This window comes from Lepidochelys kempii, chromosome 3, assembly GCF_965140285.1.
Source record: "Lepidochelys kempii isolate rLepKem1 chromosome 3, rLepKem1.hap1, whole genome shotgun sequence".
NCBI lineage: Eukaryota > Metazoa > Chordata > Testudines > Cheloniidae > Lepidochelys > Lepidochelys kempii.
In genome coordinates, this window is record NC_136382.1 from 179,704,120 (window position 1) to 179,723,368 (window position 19,249).

The 19,249-nt window shown below is 44.6% G+C and overlaps 1 protein-coding gene across 4 annotated transcripts in view; it reads left to right on the top strand.

Moving 5' to 3' along the window:
• Positions 1-12,605: 12,605 nt before the first annotated feature.
• Positions 12,606-19,249, top strand: part of PSME4 (proteasome activator subunit 4) — a 218,513-nt gene continuing 211,869 nt past the window's right edge. For 2 of the 4 annotated variants that reach the window (XM_073339165.2, XM_073339166.2), the window contains exon 1: positions 12,607-12,953. In XM_073339165.2, coding sequence (XP_073195266.2) covers positions 12,739-12,953 — 215 coding nt within the window. In that variant the 5' untranslated portion in view covers positions 12,607-12,738. Of the gene's footprint in view, positions 12,954-12,976; positions 13,076-19,249 lie in introns of those variants that run through there. The other 2 variants (XM_073339167.2, XM_073339168.2) reach the window with 2 other exon arrangements.

Consider the following 19,249-nt stretch of genomic DNA (forward strand, 5'->3'; position numbering starts at 1 on the left):
ACAGAACCACTAACCCAGGAACTTATCCTTGCAACAAAGCCCGTTGCCAATTGTGCCCACATATCTATTCAGGGGACACCATCACAGGGCCTAATAACATCAGCCACACTATCAGAGGCTCGTTCACCTGCACATCCACCAATGTGATCTATGCCATCATGTGCCAGCAATGCCCCTCTGCCATGTACATTGGTCAAACTGGACAGTCTCTACGTAAAAGAATAAATGGACACAAATCAGATGTCAAGAATTATAACATTCATAAACCAGTCGGAGAACACTTCAATCTCTCTGGTCACGCAATCACAGACATGAAGGTCGCTATCTTAAAACAAAAAAACTTCAAATCCAGACTCCAGCGAGAAACTGCTGAATTGGAATTCATTTGCAAATTGGATACTATTAATTTAGGCTTAAATAGAGACTGGGAGTGGCTAAGTCATTATGCAAGGTAGCCTGTTTCCTCTTGTTTTTTCCTACCCCCCCCCCCCCAGATGTTCTGGTTTAACTTGGATTTAAACCTGGAGAATGGTCAGTTTAGATGAGCTATTACCAGCAGGAGAGTGAGTTTGTGTGTGTATGGGGGTGGGGGGGATGTGAGAAAACCTTGATCTATGCAGGAAATAGCCCGACTTGATTATGTAAAGAGTTGTCACTTTGGATGGGCTAGCACCAGCAGGAGAGTGAATTTGTGTGGGGGGGTGGAGGGTGAGAAAACCTGGATTTGTGCTGGAAATGTCCCACCTGTTGATCACTTTAGATAAGCTATTACCAGCAGGACAGTGGGGTGGGAGGAGGTATTGTTTCATGATTTCTGTGTGTATATAAAGTCTGCTGCAGTTTCCACGGTAAACATCTGATGAAGTGAGCTGTAGCTCACGAAAGCTCATGCTCAAATAAATTGGTTAGTCTCTAAGGTGCCACAAGTACTCCTTTTCTCTTTACACAATGTGCATGACAATTAAGCTGGGCTATTTCCTGCATAAATCCAGGTTCTCACATCCCCCCCACCCCCATACACACACAAACTCACTCTCCTGCTGGTAATAGCTCATCCAAACTGACCACTCTTCAAGTTAAAATCCAAGTTAAACCAGAACATCGGGGGGGGGGGGGTAGGAAAAACAAGAGGAAACAGGCTACCTTGCATAATGACTTAGCCACTCCCAGTCTCTATTTAAGCCTAAATTAATAGTATCCAATTTGCAAATGAATTCCAATTCAGCAGTTTCTCGCTGGAGTCTGGATTTGAAGTTTTTTTGTTTTAAGATAGCGACCTTCATGTCTGTGATCGCGTGACCAGAGAGATTGAAGTGTTCTCCGACTGGTTTATGAATGTTATAATTCTTGACATCTGATTTGTGTCCATTTATTCTTTTACGTAGAGACTGTCCAGTTTGACCAATGTACATGGCAGAGGGGCATTGCTGGCACATGATGGCATATATCACATTGGTGGATGTGCAGGTGAACGAGCCTCTGATAGTGTGGCTGATGTTATTAGGCCCTGTGATGGTGTCCCCTGAATAGATATGTGGGCGCAGTTGGCAACGGGCTTTGTTGCAAGGATAAGTTCCTGGGTTAGTGGTTCTGTTGTGTGGTATGTGGTTGTTGGTGAGTATTTGCTTCAGGTTGCGGGGCTGTCTGTAGGCAAGGACTGGCCTGTCTCCCAAGATTTGTGAGAGTGTTGGGTCATCCTTTAGGATAGGTTGTAGATCCTTGTAGTCCTCCTTTTATGTTTTTTTTCAGTTCACCTCATACCAGTACTGTTGTGCAATCTCTTTATTATGAAAGTGCAACTTACAAATGTAGATTTCTTTTTGTTACATAACTGGACTCAAAAACAAAACAATGTAAAACTTTAGAGTGAACAAGTCCACTCTTGTTCAGCCAATCGCTAAGAAAAACAAGTTTGTTTACATTTACGGGAGATATTCTGCCCGCTTCTTATGTACAGTGTCACCTGAAAATGAGAACAGGAGTTTGCATGGCACTTTTGTAGCCAGCATAGCAAGGTATTTACATGCCAGATATGCTAAACATTCGTATGCCCCTTCATGCTTTGGCCACCATTCCAGAGGACATGCTTCCATGCTGATGACACTCATTAGAAAAAAATGTGTTAGATAATTTGTGACTGAACAGCTTGGGAGAGAACTGTATGACTCTATTTTACCCGCATTCTGCCATATATTACATGTTATAGCAATCTCGGATGATGACACAGCACATATTGTTCGTTTCATTGCAAATTTGGCAAAACGGAAAGAAGGTATCAGTGTGAGATTTCTAAAGATAGCTACAGTACTTGACTCAAGGTTTAAGAATTTGAAGTGCCTTCCAAAATGTGAGAGAAATGAGGTGTGAAACATTCTTTCAGAAATCTTAAAAGAGCAATACTCCGATGCGGAAATGACAGAACCCGAACCACCAAAAAAGAAAATCAGCCATCTGCTGATGGCATCTGACTCAGATGCTGAAAATGAATATGTTATATATATGAATATATCCACTCTGCTTTGGATCGTTATCTAGCAGAACTCGTCATCAGCATGGACGCATGTCCTCTGGAATGTTGGTTGAAACATGAAGGGACATATGAATTTTTACCGCATCTAGCATGTAAGTATCTTGCAGTGCCAGATGTAACAGTGCCATGTGAACACCAGTTCTCACTTTTAGGTGACATTGTAAACAAGGAGTAAGCAGCATTATCTTCTGCAAATGTAAACAAATGTATGTGTCTTAGCGAATGGCTGAACAAGAAGTAGGACTGAGTGGACTTGTAGGCTCTAAAGTTTTACATTGTTTTGTTTTTGAGTGCACTTATTTTTTGTACATAATACTACATGTGTAAGTTCAACTTTCATGACAAAGAGATTGCACTACAGTCCTTGTATTAGGTGAATTGAAAAATACTATTTCTTTTGTTTTTCACTGTGTAAATATTGTAATAAAAATAAATATAAAGTGAGCACTATACACTTTGTATTCTGTGTTGTAACTGAAATCAAAATATTTGAAAATGTAGAAAACATCAAAAATATTTAAATAAATGGTATTCTATTATTATTTAACAGCATGATTAAACACAACTAATTTTTTTTAATCGCTTGACAGCCCTAATATCAAGGATTTCACAATTTGGCCTCTACCAGTTTCAAGTTTCAGAGTAACAGCCGTGTTAGTCTGTATTCGCAAAAAGAAAAGGAGTACTTGTGGCACCTTAGAGACTAACCAATTTATTAGAGCATAAGCTTTCGTGAGCTACAGCTCACTTGAGCTGTAGCTCACGAAAGCTTATGCTCTAATAAATTGGTTAGTCTCTAAGGTGCCACAAGTACTCCTTTTCTTTTTACCAGTTTCAAGTTAGCTGTGGTCTTTAAATAATCCTTCTGGAAGATAGTTGGAGCTTTGTTTACTGAAGTGCTAAAGGAGTCGTATTGTAGGTAGTTGGAAGATGAGCAAATTCACAAACTAGGGAAGTGAGAACTGCCTGTAAAGGTCTGGCATACATTGCTTGTGGGGGGTGGAGAGAGAGAGAGAGAGAGAGAGAGAGAGAGAAGAGCTGTAGTTAGCCATGCAATTAAGGCTGGACAGGTCCACAACCAGTTCTACTTTATTGGCAAAAAAGAGCAGGTGCATGAAACATCAAAATATTTAATGATAATTTTTTATGTGAGTGACAGCAGGCTGAGAAGTGACTATATTTCCTGGATTTCCTAGTACAGCAGAATCCCTAGAATTGGCCTTGGCAAGGTCCTTTCCATCACATGCTTTCCAGCAGCTGCTTTCTGTCTGGCAAGTGGATGGGACATAAAGGCAAACAACCTCTCAGTGCTGAAAAGCTAAAAAATCTGACACCTCATTCCCTAAACTTGGAGGGCTTATTTTATATCAGAGGAACATACATAATTTTTAAAATCAACCCCTATAATGTCAGTGGTGGCAGCCGTTATTTGGCAAAAATTCAGCTGCAAAACTCACCTAGTGGGGCTCAGCTCTCATATTTTGTCTCTCTAGGCACAAAAATTTCCTAGTGATCTCTGGGAGGTTCATGAATGGAGAGAGCAAACGAGCACAATATCAGAATCAAGTTCTGATCTATCTTCTGAGAGAATTTAACTTTTTAAAATCACAGCTAAGAGTCAGGAAGTCTATTAACCCCCCCCGCCCCCCCCAGAATTTGGAGAGACAAATTCAATCCTGATGTAACAACTGATTTCAGTTGAGTTACACCAGCAATGACTTTGAGCTTGGTTTCTAGGTGTAGTGGATGTAGATGTGTACTTGATATGTCAGTGTCATTTCTCCACTCCCCTGTTAACTCCAGTTAGCTGGGAAGGGATTGAAATTTAGGAGAATCTTGTGATCTATTGTATTTAATCACAGCATTCTTGTCAAATTTAATCTTCAGCAAACTCAGATAAACAGAACCAACAAGAGTGTGAAGCTGAGGATGGCAGTGTGACATGCATGCTTACAGCCTTGTTTACAAAGGAAAGTTCTATCAGTTATTCAGGAATAACCGCATCAGTGGAAATTCTTATTCTAGAATGAGTGGCTTTTTTTGGTTTAGTTTGAGCCCCTTCCCAAATGATATAAGCTAAATTGAAAAAAGGTGCTTCTAATGGAATGTGTGTCCACAGGGATATACTGGTATAACTATGTCTGCTTAAATTTACACCTTGTTATAAATGATTGTTGGAGCTCTTGATTTGCGATATTTTTTTTTCTATATTGGTGGAGGAGAAAGGAATGGTGGACAGTCTGGGGGCCAACTATTTTGACAGCATCAAAAAGCAATATACTCTCTTGTGCCTTGTTGATTTTTTATTTATTTATTTTGAAAGGGGGCTTCTGAGGTACAGTAGTCAGATTACCAGTCAGAGAAGGCCTTGTGGTTCATATACAATAAGCCCACATATTTTAGGGTGCTTATCCAAATTGCCAAATATTTAGTAAAAAGAAAAGGAGTACTTGTGGCACCTTAGAGACTAACCAATTTATCTGAGCATAAGCTTTCGTGAGCTACACGAAAGCTTATGCTCAGATAAATTGGTTAGTCTCTAAGGTGCCACAAGTACTCCTTTTCTTTTTGCGAATACAGACTAACATGGCTGTTACTCTGAAATATTTAGTAGTTTGCCTATCACTAATTTTCACCTTTACCTTATTCTAGAAAGGGAGATTGGACACCGGACAAAAATTCTCTGTGGGGAAAGCTGGTTGCTTCAGATTGAGATCATAGTCATGTTTTAGGCTCAGGGACAAGTTTCCTAAATACAGGGTGTTGACAATGGTAGTGTTAGTTGATCTAAGGCAGCAAGCCATTCACCAAAGGAATGTGTGAACAGGGGGTGAGGTGATATAAACCAATGGTAAAATTTGAAATTTCTCATGAATGGAGGCACTGCATTTCCTTCACAGCTAAAACACTTAACTTGGATTCATCAGTTGTTCTTAAGATTTGAAGCCAAAGATGACAGGTGGCACCGTATTTAATGTGCTCTCAATTGATATTCCTCCCACTGAATAAGAGCTGTTGATGCAAGCAGTGCAGATGGATCCTCAGCTCAGACTACTAGTCCATCATATGACTCAGGAACCAAATGTGCTTTTATGTGTCAACTGCAGCCAAGACATACTACAAATCTGAAGCACAGGTTTATTTTTGACTCCGTAAAACATTTCTGTAGAATGTATCATTTTGCTTTTTTAAACAGTTTAGTGTCAGCACACTAGGGAAAAAAGTTTAAAATTATTTCATTTTTGGAAAGGAGGTAGAAACCAAACAATTCTAACAGTTAATCAATGTATTTAAAATGGATAGAATGGACAACACACAGTGTGTGCTTAATACTATTATTGCAAATGGAATTAGAATTGTTTTCTAAAACTGCTTGTTTACCTATTTCAAGTTTTCTGAAAAATACTGATCCCATTTGTGAGTGCCAAGAAGGCAAATTAATTTGTACCAGGATTACTGTTTTGGTGCTAGCAATGTTTTGTATGTGATGTACAATAGATAAAATAATGTTTAATTCTGGTTTCAAAGACAGCTATGTAGAGTGATATTGTTGATTTGAAGTAACATAATACAATTTTAAAATTAACTTGAAAATACCTGCCAATAGCAAAAATATAATCAAAATTATAGTTCAAATCCAAACACAGAGTAAATCATGTCTAGTTTTCAAATGTCAATTTCTTAAACACTATCTTGCACTGAAAACTGCTGCTTGCATAAACCAGTCACAATCTACCTGTATTCCTGATTGTCGTGTTATGTAATTTAATTGGTGTGACACCAAGTCCCTCAGTACCAACTGGCAGAAGGCCCACTATACTGTAACTCATATCAGGCCTAACACACTTGTCAGAATATTTAGCCCAACAATGTCTTGTAAGGTATCATAAAAACTGGTGACACACTGACCATGAATATAATTGTGTGATGTATGTTCAAAGAGTTATGTATTTATGCTTGAAATATGTTCTTAATATGTTTTGGCGGCAGTGAATAAACCAAGCTTGCCCTAGACAAAGAAATGTGAAATTACCTCTCTGCCTGGTTTAATTACATGCAGAGGACAATGAAAGTACATATACATGAAAGGTAAACAAAGAAATTAAATTAATGAGTGGTGGAGGAAACATCCTGGTGAGCACAGCGATGGGAGGGGGGGGGGCGGCACTAAAGTCTGAACCCCCAGGGGATCTTTCTGACTCTTGAGGCAAAAACAATGAACTCTGGGAAATATAAGGGGAGCAAAGAGACATTTTAGTTACCATCACTTAGGGAACAAATGGGACAGCACCCTCTAATTCTGTGAACATTGGATCCTCTTGCTAGAAGGGCTGGAGATGTTGGTAACTTTATATAAATGAGAAAGCTGTTTAGGCAAAGATTGTAGCTTGCTAAAGTTAAGTTTTGGACACTAGAAAGCATGTTTTATTTTGTTTTGTTTGTAACCATATCTGTCTCTTTTGCTTAGTATCACTTAAATCTAAGTTCTTTATTAATAAACATTCTTAGTTTGATGTAAACCATCTCACTGCTGTTATGCTGAAGTCAAGAGTTCATCCTCAGCTAATTTAACAGGCTGGTGTGTGCACTTCCTCTTTGGAGGAAGCAAACAATTTCTGTGAGTGTCCAGTGAGAGGGACTGCACACGGCAGAGACACATCTCTGAGGAATTCAGGAACTAGGGTTCACTGTATGTTACCTGCAAGGTAAGTTGAAGATGGGTAAAATCTCGAGTTTGCTGATGAGGTGGACAGACTGGTGTGGCAAGAATCTGACAATTTAAGCCCCAGCAAAACTCACTTTTGCTGAAGCACACAGGTATCAGTGGCTTACGGTTTTGGGTTTCCTAAGGAGAGTATCAAAATTGGGTATAAGGACACAAAGAAATCATTTTAATTTTTAAACTTCAAAGAGTTCTTAAAATACCTAATTATATTTTAACTAGACTCATACTTAAACATTAGAATGCAGCTTTTAACTTCAGATTCTGAATGAGTATGGAACACCATTTGTCTTTGTCTAAACTTGCAGCGATACTGTGTTAGCACAATGGTGTTCAGCTGCATCCTTTGCTCTCTTCCTTTTTCAGCAGGGTGTTATTTTTCTAGAATAGACAAGGCTTACCACTTATTTGTAGTAATGTGTGTGACGAGTTGGCCTTTACTGAATAGAATCAAGATCTTGTGTGAGAGAAAGAAATGTGTTAATGTGGTGAGCACCCACCCATTTCCTACCAAAAATTACAAGCCAGAGAAACAAGGAATGGTAGATGAAATCTTAATTTTCTCTTAATGCCAGTTCAGAGATGTGACTCACCACCACACACATTATTTTAGTCACAGGAGGTTTTTACTAAGTAGGGCATACCATGACTAAAGAGAAACAAATTTTAATAATTGAGTACTTTTAATAATGAAAAGAAATAAATCACTTGGTTTGTTTGGTATCATTCTCTTCTGCTCTTTCTGGTGGAAACCACACCTTTAAGCACAGGACTGCCTCATGTGGGGATACTTCTGATTTCCCCGCAACCCCAAGCCCCAGAGGAACTAGAGCTCTTCAAATAAATGGTTGAAAATTTATTTTAAAAGTGGCAAAAATATTTTTTATCCTCACCTCATTCCCTGAAGTGAACAAGCCATTTAACTAAAATTTTTTAAAAAATTCCCTTAAGACAGAGAATAAGCATGGAAAATTTCAGCCCAAATGGTTAAAGTTGAAAAAGTTGTAAGCAACTGAAAAGATGGACTTATAATAGAAACTGTTAGGTAGCCTTAACTGTAGCCATTGTTACCAGTTCCACCTATAATTTAAGCACCTAATAAAGTGGTCCGATTTTCAGAGGTGCTGAGCACCCTGAACTTCCATAAATATGGATTTAGATGCCTACTTTTAGGCACTCTTGTCTGAAAGTATTGACTCATATACTTACGATTATAGCAATAGGCATGCTTTGAAAATTGTGACAGTACTGATATGTCTGTAGTTCTAAAAGAAACTAACAGTGCCTGCATTGATTTTTTTGACCTTGCGAAACCAGTGGAGTTTTCCTCTTTGGTCACCGATACATATGTGAACATGATGCACACCATTTCTTGCTGCGCCTATTTGTTTTATTATTGTGGAGTGTTAGTAAAGAAAAATTTACAACACTAAAAGAGTCAGGAAGGGATTCGGTGTGAATTTTTTCTTCTGGAAAATTAAACAGCAATCTCTGAGTATCATAGTCTTTATTTTATGTTTAATTAAGGTTGTCTATTGTATTTCTTCCAGTATCAATAGCTGTACAATTGTTGCCCATTGTTTCAGCATTCAGAACCAGCCATTTTCCTTTATAAGGAGAATTAGTACAAATGTAAAGATCAGAAAACTGAATTTACCCTTAGTAGTAGCTTTAAATCTAATCAGTTTGCAGTTGCTGCCTGGTAATTATGTAATTCTTGAAAGGAATTTCAATTAATTATATTTAGGAGACAACTAGCTGTAACAGCTATCAGTACTCCTCTCATACACTCAACATAGGCTTCAAACGACACTTGTTAAGTCAGTGGCAGAATCAGGCACCATTTGAACTCCACTTTAATGACTGAAAAACTTAATCATTAAAATGGACCTCTGTAACAGAATCTTACCTGACATTAGATGCTTACTGCTGCCTCAATTTCTTCACTCTAGTTAACTCACTGTCTCATTCTCTACAGGTCTTCTAGCACTTCAATCTGCCACTTTTGGATAAGCGAAATCTCATGTTTATTGTAGAGTTAGCTCTCCAGCCAAATCAGAAAGTCCACCCCTACTTCAGGGCAGGGGGGGAAGGAAGGGACATAGGGAGAGATGGAACCAGAAGTCCCACAAAATAAGACAGACATCGAACAAACTCATACTGGGTGTCCCCTTAGGACATCTGGATCAAACCTCAAGTCCACACAATGCTTTTGTCCTCAGTGGGCTATATAGGTCCTTTTCTAGACCCCCCCACCCCGGGGCTCAGCAGTCCATTTGCTCCATTGACAACAGAAATTGGACTTTTTCCTCATACCCTAGCTGGAACCCCCAGCCCATACCCCTAAGTGAGAGCGAGCATCAGCTCCTTCAACTGTTCATACTATCCTGTTCAGGCTATGCTGCCTCCTCTTGGATCAACCCTTTCTCAAGGCCTCCTAATTCCCTTTGTATTAGAGCTCCTTCAACTATCCTTGTATCAGAGCTGCAAGGACCACCTCTCTCTCTCGTTCTCTCTTCGTACCTTAGTTCCCTTTGAACAAGAGATCTGAGCTGGTCCCACTCCAGGCCCCTCGCTTTGGAAAGACCTTCTCCAGCTCTTTACTAGACCAGTGCCTCCTAAAGAAATTATTTTAAAATTAATGTTATTTTATTTTCCTTCTAATTTAGCAGGCTTCCTCTTATAGGAAGCAGCCCCATTCTCTATGGCACATGATGATTGGTCACCTGACCCAACCACCAGCACAAATCCATCACCTGGGAAAAGTAAGGCTGAGCCCAACTACCGTGAAAAAGGACCAGTTTATGCTGTGACAACACTTATCACAGCAGATCAATATGTCTAATCCAACCCATTTTGTACTAGTGTCTCCCAATGCAAGACTTGCTTTTTATTTTTTCTTAATAAAAACAAAATTATTTCAACCTCTTTTGATCAAAGTCTGTCAGGAAAATCTCCTGTGAGGTTGTGAATTATTACCATATGAACTATTAGCCAGAATGTTTGCACTGTCAGTGAACAGCATTCCAGAAGTAGAGCTTATGCTTACAAAAGAATGTGCCCTGAGGACATTATGGCTGAGATAGTCAAACGTGTCTAATGGATTTGGATGCCCAATTCCTATTTAAAATTCATACTTTCTGGGAAACACCAATATTTAATTCGCCTTTGAACCCCAACAATTTCACAGAAGTTGGAGGACAAATGTGACTTCGGCCCTCACATCAGGGTAAACTTGCTAAACTGCTTTTTGGTAAACCATGAAGCCATAAAAAGTGGATTTTGAACGTCAGTCGGAGTTGTGGGCACTTGGCATTTCTGAAAATCAGTCTGTCAAGGTTCCTTCCCCACTCTGAACTCTAGGGTACAGATGTGGGGACCTGCATGAAAAAAACCCTAAGCTTATTTTTACCAGCTTAGGTTAAAACTTCCCCAAGGTAAAAACTATTTTACCTTTTGTCCCTGGACTTTATTGCTGCCACCACCAAGCGTCTAACAAATATAACAGGGAAAGAGCCCACTTCCCCCCCAAGCCCTACACCCCCTTTCCTGGGGAAGGCTTGATAACAATCCTCACCAATTTGCATAGGTGAACACAGACCCAAACCCTTGGATCTTAAGAACAATGAAAAAGCAATCAGGTTCTTAAAAGAAGAATTTTAATTAAAGAAAGAGTAAAAGAATCACCTCTGTAAAATCAGGATGGTAAATACCTTACAGGGTAATCAGATTCAAAACATAGAGAATCCCTCTAGGCTAAACCTTAAGTTACAAAAAGACACAAAAACAGAAATATACGTTCCATTCAGCACAACTTATTTTATCAGCCATTTAAACAAAACAGAATCTAACACATTTCTAACTAGATTGCTTATTAACCCTTTACAGAAGTTCTGACCTGCATTCCTGCTCTGGTCCCAGCAAAAGACACACACACAGACAGACAGAGAGAACCCTTTGTTTCCTCCTCCCCCTGCTTTGAAAGTATCTTGTCTCCTCATTGGTCATTTTGGTCAGGTGCCAGCAAGGTTATCTTTAGCTTCTTAACCCTTTACAGGTGAAAGAGTTTTTCCTCTGGTCAGGAGGGATTTAAAGGTGGTTAGCCTTCCCTTTACATTTATGACACAGTCTCATTTACGTACTTACATGGATAGTTCCCCCTTTTCCCACAATTCCCTTGAGCACACAGAAGCCTTTCGAAATGTCCCACAAGCCATTGCTTCAGGGACTTGTGCTGAGAACTTGTAGACCAGATACCTAGAGGGTCATGAAACTGCAATTGTTGATTAAAGTGCTATGTGTAAGCATGGGGTACAAATCCACCCAAAATGGGATAACTAGCGTGGATGCATAGCACCATTGTTTCTTACACTGGTGAAATCCACCACAACTAGCACAGTCACCCTCTTGGGCATTTAATCTACACAACTGTACAGCTTTCTCTGCCTCCTCTCTCTATATTTACTACAGACTGTGAATGGATCCTGCAGTCCTACAATGTCTGGTGTTGATTTCTTCAATAGCAAGATTGTCCTCCAATTAGCATATTTCATTTTAGTTGTCTCTTTATATTGATTAGAATTAAAAGCTATTAAAAATATACTTTGTGTGATCATTCAGTCAAAATTTCACCCCCTTGTTCCCTTCAGCTCTGGCACAAAATGTCAGTAAAACGTAATTAGGAAAATTATCTTTTGCCTCACTTGCCACGACGATGTGGGGAACAGTTTTACACTGTTGTTAATACCATATTTGCGTGGATGCCACAGAAGCAGGGATGAGTATTCCTCTCCCGCACTCTGTGTCAAGGGCTGTCAGGGTGGGACAATCTGCATAAAGATTTCTTTGTAAGTGAAATTTTAAACGGCCTCATTCAAATGCCCAGCGAAATCCTTCCTAACAAGACAGAGCGACTTTAAATATTGCCAGAATGAATCCAACCCGGACAGAGCTCTAGGGCAGGTCAGCACTGCTAGGCAGCCAGTGACTCAGCCCCTTCTCTCTTGTCCCTCTTCAGCTCAATCCCCACCACACTTGTCTCAGCCTCTACTCCCGGCTCCCCTTCAGACACCCACCTCTGCCTCTCCCTCCAGAGCGCCTGCCTCCTCCCAACCTCCTTCCTCAAATCCTCACCTTGAAGTCTCCCTGTCACACTCCCCGACCCCCCGAGTGCCTCCCCTGACTTCCCTCAGCTCCCAGTGCCTGCCCCACCCTTCCCTGCCCCTCTGAGGCCCCAGAGGCCTGCCCCAAGTCCCCCAACGCTCCTAAAGTGCCTCCCCCCCTGCCCCTGCCCAGCTCAGCCCCCCGCCTCCACCTCCCGCTTCCGCTCCCCCCGCCCCCCGCGCAGGAAGTGACCTGGCCCGAGCGGGAGGCTGCCGTTCGCTCGGTTGGTTGCTTCGTCACCAGGAGCCGCTGTGTGACTCGTTAGGACAGAGCCGGGCGCAGAGGGCGGCGGCGGCAGCAGGGGACGGCGCCGGCGGCAGCCATGGCCGGGAGCCGGAGCGGGAGCGGGCCGCCCGGGGAGGCGCCGGGCTTCGTGCCGCAGAAGGAGATCGGCTACAACAAGCTGCTGCCGTACGGGGACCGGCTGGAGGCCGAGGCGAGCCGCCTGCTGGCCCAGATCAAAGGCAACCTGGGCCGGGCCGTGCAGCTGCAGGAGCTGTGGCCCGGGGGGCTCTTCTGGACCAGGAAACTCTCCACGTGAGTCCTGCGCCCGGGCCGAGCAGCGCCTCCCTGCGGGCCGCCGAGGGCAAGCCCGGCCGGGGCAGCTGGGATTGGAAGAGCGGCCCCAGCCGGCTCGGCCGTAGGGCTGCGGGATCGGGGTGTGTATGTGGGTGTGTACGCGCCCCCGCCGTCGGTGCCCCCGGGGTAGGGGAGTGTGTATGTGGGTGTGTACGCGCCCCCGCCGTCGGTGCCCCCGGGGTAGGGGAGTGTGTATGTGGGTGTGTACGCGCCCCCGCCGTCGGTGCCCCCGGGGTAGGGGAGTGTGTATGTGGGTGTGTACGCGCCCCCGCCGTCGGTGCCCCCGGGGTAGGGGAGTGTGTATGTGGGTGTGTACGCGCCCCCGCCGTCGGTGCCCCCGGGGTAGGGGAGTGTGTATGTGGGTGTGTACGCGCACCCGCCGTCGGTGCCCCCGGGGTAGGGGTGTGTGTATGTGGGTGTGTACGCGCACCCGCCGTCGGTGCCCCCGGGGTAGGGGAGTGTGTATGTGGGTGTGTACGCGCCCCCGCCGTCGGTGCCCCCGGGGTAGGGGAGTGTGTATGTGGGTGTGTACGCGCCCCCGCCGTCGGTGCCCCCGGGGTAGGGGAGTGTGTATGTGGGTGTGTACGCGCACCCGCCGTCGGTGCCCCCGGGGTAGGGGAGTGTGTATGTGGGTGTGTACGCGCCCCCGCCGTCGGTGCCCCCGGGGTAGGGGTGTGTGTATGTGGGTGTGTACGCGCCCCCGCCGTCGGTGCCCCCGGGGTAGGGGAGTGTGTATGTGGGTGTGTACGCGCCCCCGCCGTCGGTGCCCCCGGGGTAGGGGAGTGTGTATGTGGGTGTGTACGCGCCCCCGCCGTCGGTGCCCCCGGGGTAGGGGAGTGTGTATGTGGGTGTGTACGCGCCCCCGCCGTCGGTGCCCCCGGGGTAGGGGAGTGTGTATGTGGGTGTGTACGCGCCCCCGCCGTCGGTGCCCCCGGGGTAGGGGAGTGTGTATGTGGGTGTGTACGCGCCCCCGCCGTCGGTGCCCCCGGGGTAGGGGAGTGTGTATGTGGGTGTGTACGCGCCCCCGCCGTCGGTGCCCCCGGGGTAGGGGAGTGTGTATGTGGGTGTGTACGCGCACCCGCCGTCGGTGCCCCCGGGGTAGGGGAGTGTGTATGTGGGTGTGTACGCGCACCCGCCGTCGGTGCCCCCGGGGTAGGGGAGTGTGTATGTGGGTGTGTACGCGCACCCGCCGTCGGTGCCCCCGGGGTAGGGGAGTGTGTATGTGGGTGTGTACGCGCACCCGCCGTCGGTGCCCCCGGGGTAGGGGAGTGTGTATGTGGGTGTGTACGCGCACCCGCCGTCGGTGCCCCCGGGGTAGGGGAGTGTGTATGTGGGTGTGTACGCGCACCCGCCGTCGGTGCCCCCGGGGTAGGGGAGTGTGTATGTGGGTGTGTACGCGCACCCGCCGTCGGTGCCCCCGGGGTAGGGGAGTGTGTATGTGGGTGTGTACGCGCACCCGCCGTCGGTGCCCCCGGGGTAGGGGAGTGTGTATGTGGGTGTGTACGCGCACCCGCCGTCGGTGCCCCCGGGGTAGGGGAGTGTGTATGTGGGTGTGTACGCGCACCCGCCGTCGGTGCCCCCGGGGTAGGGGAGTGTGTATGTGGGTGTGTATGCGCACCCGCCGTCGGTGCCCCCGGGGTAGGGGAGTGTGTATGTGGGTGTGTATGCGCACCCGCCGTCGGTGCCCCCGGGGTAGGGGAGTGTGTACCCACCCGCCGTCGGTGCCCCCTTGGGTATGGGTGTGTGTGTGTGCCGCCGTCGGTGCCCCCCCGGGTATGGGTGTGTATCTATCCGCCGTCGGTGCCCCCTTGGGTATGGGTGTGTGTGTGTGCCGCCGTCGGTGCCCCCCTGGGTATGGGTGTGTGTGGGTGTACACAAGCGCTTTTGGTGCCCCTGGGTATGTGTGTATGCACCCCCCGCCATCAATGTCCCCGATGGTATACACCCTGCCATCAGTGCCTGGTACCCCAGTGCGTGCGCGCCTGCATGTACGCCTGCCAGTGGCACTCCCGGTGAGTGCATGTATACATGCCATTGGTACCCTGGTCCACGCATGCCTGCATGTACATACGCCATTGGTGCTGCTGGTAAGTCAGTTTGTATATACACGTGCCATAAGTAGCCCCAGCATGTGTGTGTGTTTGTAGACATGCCATTGTTCCCCCCAGCATACGTGTATATACGTGCCATTGGTGTGTTGTCGTCCCCTTCCCCGGTACATGGATGTTTGTACACGTGCTGTCAATGCCCCGGGGTGTGTGTATTTGTATGTACATACACCATCATTGCCCCGGGGCGTGAGTGTACATGTGCCATTGGCACCCCCAGGGTGTGTGCGTGCATGTGTACACACCTACCCTCGGTATCCTTCCACCCCAAGGGGTGTACACACCTACCCTTGGTATCTCCGCCCTCCCTGAGGGGGTGTGTGGGTGTGTATGTACACCTGTCCCTGGTATCCCTCTTGCCTTTGGTCGTTGTGTGCATGCGTGTACACACCCTCTCTTGGTACCCTCCTTGGGGATTATGTGCATCCACCCTTCTTACCCGTTCCTGCAGTGGTGTACTTGTCCCCTGTACTCCTCCCCGTGGGGAGGGGTGTGTGTACCCACCCTCAGTAACTCCCCCTAGGAGGTGGGGGTGTACCTGCCCTCAATATGCCTCCCCTCAGGCGCGTGTACTTATCCTCTGTTTATACACACACCCACTGGTGGTGTGCACCCGCCTTTTATTACCCCCACTGCAATGTGTGTGTACCTGGCTATCCTCTAACCTGTGTGTGTGCGCGCGCCAGGTTTCTCTCTATAGTATGTGTTTTCCCTGCTGTCTTCTGTACCTGCTGCCTGTGTGTGTGTCCAGCTGGTGTGGGTGCCTTTTGCCCTCTATCCCTTTATTTCCCAAGAGTTTTTGCTCAGCATTAATGTGGGGGCAAGTGCCTGTAGGCCGAGCAGTCTGCAGGCTGTGAAGGGGGGTCAGTGACAGCAGCTCAGGCTGTGAGTGGAGACCCTCTTCTTTAGCATGTGACAGTGCAGAGGTCCCCAACCCCTGCACAATGAGTCTGTCCTTTGTCCATTAAACTTCAGCCGTCACTCCCCTCTGCCCCCAAGAGCCAGAGGGACCTTTGTCTGGGGCTATTTATAAAGGTGACACCAGCAGGAGCTGGGACTGGAGCCAGGTTTTAGGTTGTTGCAGGTTAAACCCTGTCTTTAAAGTAGCGGGACTGATGCTGCTGCCTCTGGGAGCTGCTGCTCTTGTTTGGGGGAAGCTGGGGAACTTCTGCTGCTGTCTCCCGACTTGTGCAATTTCCACTGTAGGCTCGTATTGCAAGAGAGACTAGACTCCCATTTCAAGGCTGCTTAGCCTGTTAGTCTCTGTGGAAGAAGGATTTTATTGGCTTTAAAGAAGGTACTTACTCACTAAGCCTTCACTTATTTAGCCAGAAACTATACATGACTGCTCCATCTCTCCCGGGAATAAGTTTGTACTGGTCATTGCTGCCAAAGGTAGCACACAGGTTTTTGTTCAGTGGTTTCTTCTTGCGCATCTGGGTATACTTTGTGGGGAGAGTAGACTGTGATAGGGCAGTAGTTCTACTTTCCAAAGAGCGGTTATGTTTCAGGGAAACTGAATTAGACTTTGGAATATGTAACAGACCCAGTGAGTAACTTGTTGAGCTTAACCTCAGTCTCTTCTCTGGCACAAAATACTCTTTGTCTCTGCAAATGTATCGTCACCATGAATGATACAAAACAGTCAAAATGTACTTTGGAATAAGAAGTAAGGGCAAAGGGGGATGTTTCATTGGTAAAGGCATCTTTGTCTATTGGGAAACTATTAATTTTGTATATTTACGTGGGATGTGAAAACCTGCTTCCTCTCTCACCTTTTCCTTGTTAAAGAAATTGATTCAATTTGTAACCATTTTGCAGTATTGAGAGGGAAACAAGTTTTAAGAGATTTTATCCTTTGGACCCACAGTTAATAAAACCATTTGGGTCAGATGGGTTGCTCAGGCTCCATATTCCATTACCAGGTCCCTTTTACATCCAGGTTGCTGGGTCTTGAGTGGGAGTTTCAAAAGGTGCCTCAGGCTGAGATTTTTCAAAGGCTCCTAAAAGAGCTAGGCACCCAAATCCTCTAGAAATTCAAGAGGGTTTAAGTGCTTAATTCCCTGAGTCCCTTGAAAATGTCAGCCTTAGGTGCTTTTGAAAAAACTCCCATATTAATTTATCCTAGGTGCATGATGACAAAAAAGTATTGTTACCAAGTGATGGATGTTTGGATTATGTAAAATGAGTTTATGGGTTCAGTCCAGTTTCACTACACACACATCAAAACGGGGGCCTCTTTTTGTTATTCACAGTCCAAGGTCTGAATGGGCATGGAAATGAAACATATCTTTCCACCCAGAGGTGGCAGAGCTTTCTGGGTAAGCTTGCCCTTCTGTTAGCCATATTGTAGCTGCACTGTTGAAATTCAGTTTCCAGTGTTTTCAAATCAGTATATCTCATGAACATCAAAAGTACTGAAATGCTGCCTTTCCAAAAGGGCATAGTTCAAAATTGGAATTTAACAGTCCCTTCTCCATAGCAAACATATTTGTAGGTGCAGTATTTAAGTATTATAAAACAGTCCATTAACAAAAATTGCATCAGTGCTCCCCCTGATTCTGTACTGGTGGGAGCATTAGCATAGATTAGGTTCTGGCATTTACTAGCATTTTTGCCATTGTGTTAACAAAGCCTTACAATGGTTAAAAACAGAGCTGCCAGACCCTAGTCTATATTAGGTTCCCGCTGGTGCTAATGATGGTTCTGGTGGTAATACCAGTGGGAATTTTTTCTAAAATTTCCTGGTGTCGATGAAAGTTGGAGGTGTTTTGGGCATTATAGAAATGTGTAAATACATTTTAAAAAACATAGCCAGTTTCATATTTTCTAATGATCTCTTCTGCCTGACCATGTCATATGATGCCATTTTTACATGGTGACTGCTGCAATCCTCTAATCAGTGTATCGCGTCCATATGAATAACATTTTGTCTTTGCTAAGCACTCTGCATCTCTATAGCAATGACATTTGCTACATAACTGAGACTAATGAGTAAGTCAGTTTCTTAGAGATCTGTGACGACTGCATTTGGTGGTCTGGTTCCTAAATTTATTGTAAAGTGGCTTTTCACCTATGTAATTAAAAAAAGGAAAAATAGTATTTTTGAACACTTGTTGGGAATTTAATACATATGTGGTAATTAAAATCTGGTTTTGACTAATATCAGTGCAAGTGACCTTGTGTTTACCAAAGACTATTCTTGGATAGCATTACATGACTGCATTATGAGACATTTTGAACTTGATTGGTACTATTTTTCCCCTAGCCATCTGCTAACTCATACTGTTTACAGTGATGCCTGTTGTTTTTAGTCTTATGGCAGAGGTTCATATGCTAATGCTGTCAAAACATGTTGTGGCATTTGTCAGTGGCTGAGAGGAAGGACTGCCTCTGAAAGTAGGGTGACTTTGGCAGCTCATCTGCTGGAGTTAGGCTCTTTGCAGTTTGACAGTGTGTATGTTGAACTAACCATTAGATGATATACTGTAAACTGCAACTACTGTAACAGTTTAGTCAGTAGGGCAGTAAGTGCATTCCATCTAGAATAATTTCTGTGCAGCTCTCTGAATCACAAAAGGGACAGGACTAGTATGTTTTGTCACTTCCTCTTTGAAGATTGAATTCATTGTGTGTGTGATGCAGCTTGGTTGTTTCTACTGAAGGGGTAAAAAATGCCCTTTAGTTAATCCCAAGATTTCTGTGGTACTATAATGCACTGCAATGATCTGGGAACACGTTTTCTTAAAAAAAATACTGGGGGAGAAGTGGAAGTCAACTCTTTATTCCCTCTCCAACTGACCTACATAAGTTACACACTGGTTTTCTGTATGAACTTATTTTTCTATAACCAAAACCAGACAAAAAGGCAGAATCTTCAGGATGGTAAAATTATTGTTTAGTTTTATTGCAGATATCCAAATTTCAAATGTTGTATTCTCATAATATTTCATAAAGCAATTAACTATACAGAAAACAAAAGAAGCAATGAACAGTAGAGTAAATAAAAAGTATTTATGCACTTACTACATACAGACATATAAAACATTTATTATGTATATTTATACACATATTTTTAAGTGTTTGTGTGTGTATGTAGTGTTTGGGGTACACAAGGAGTACAAGATCAGACCTAAATACATTTTC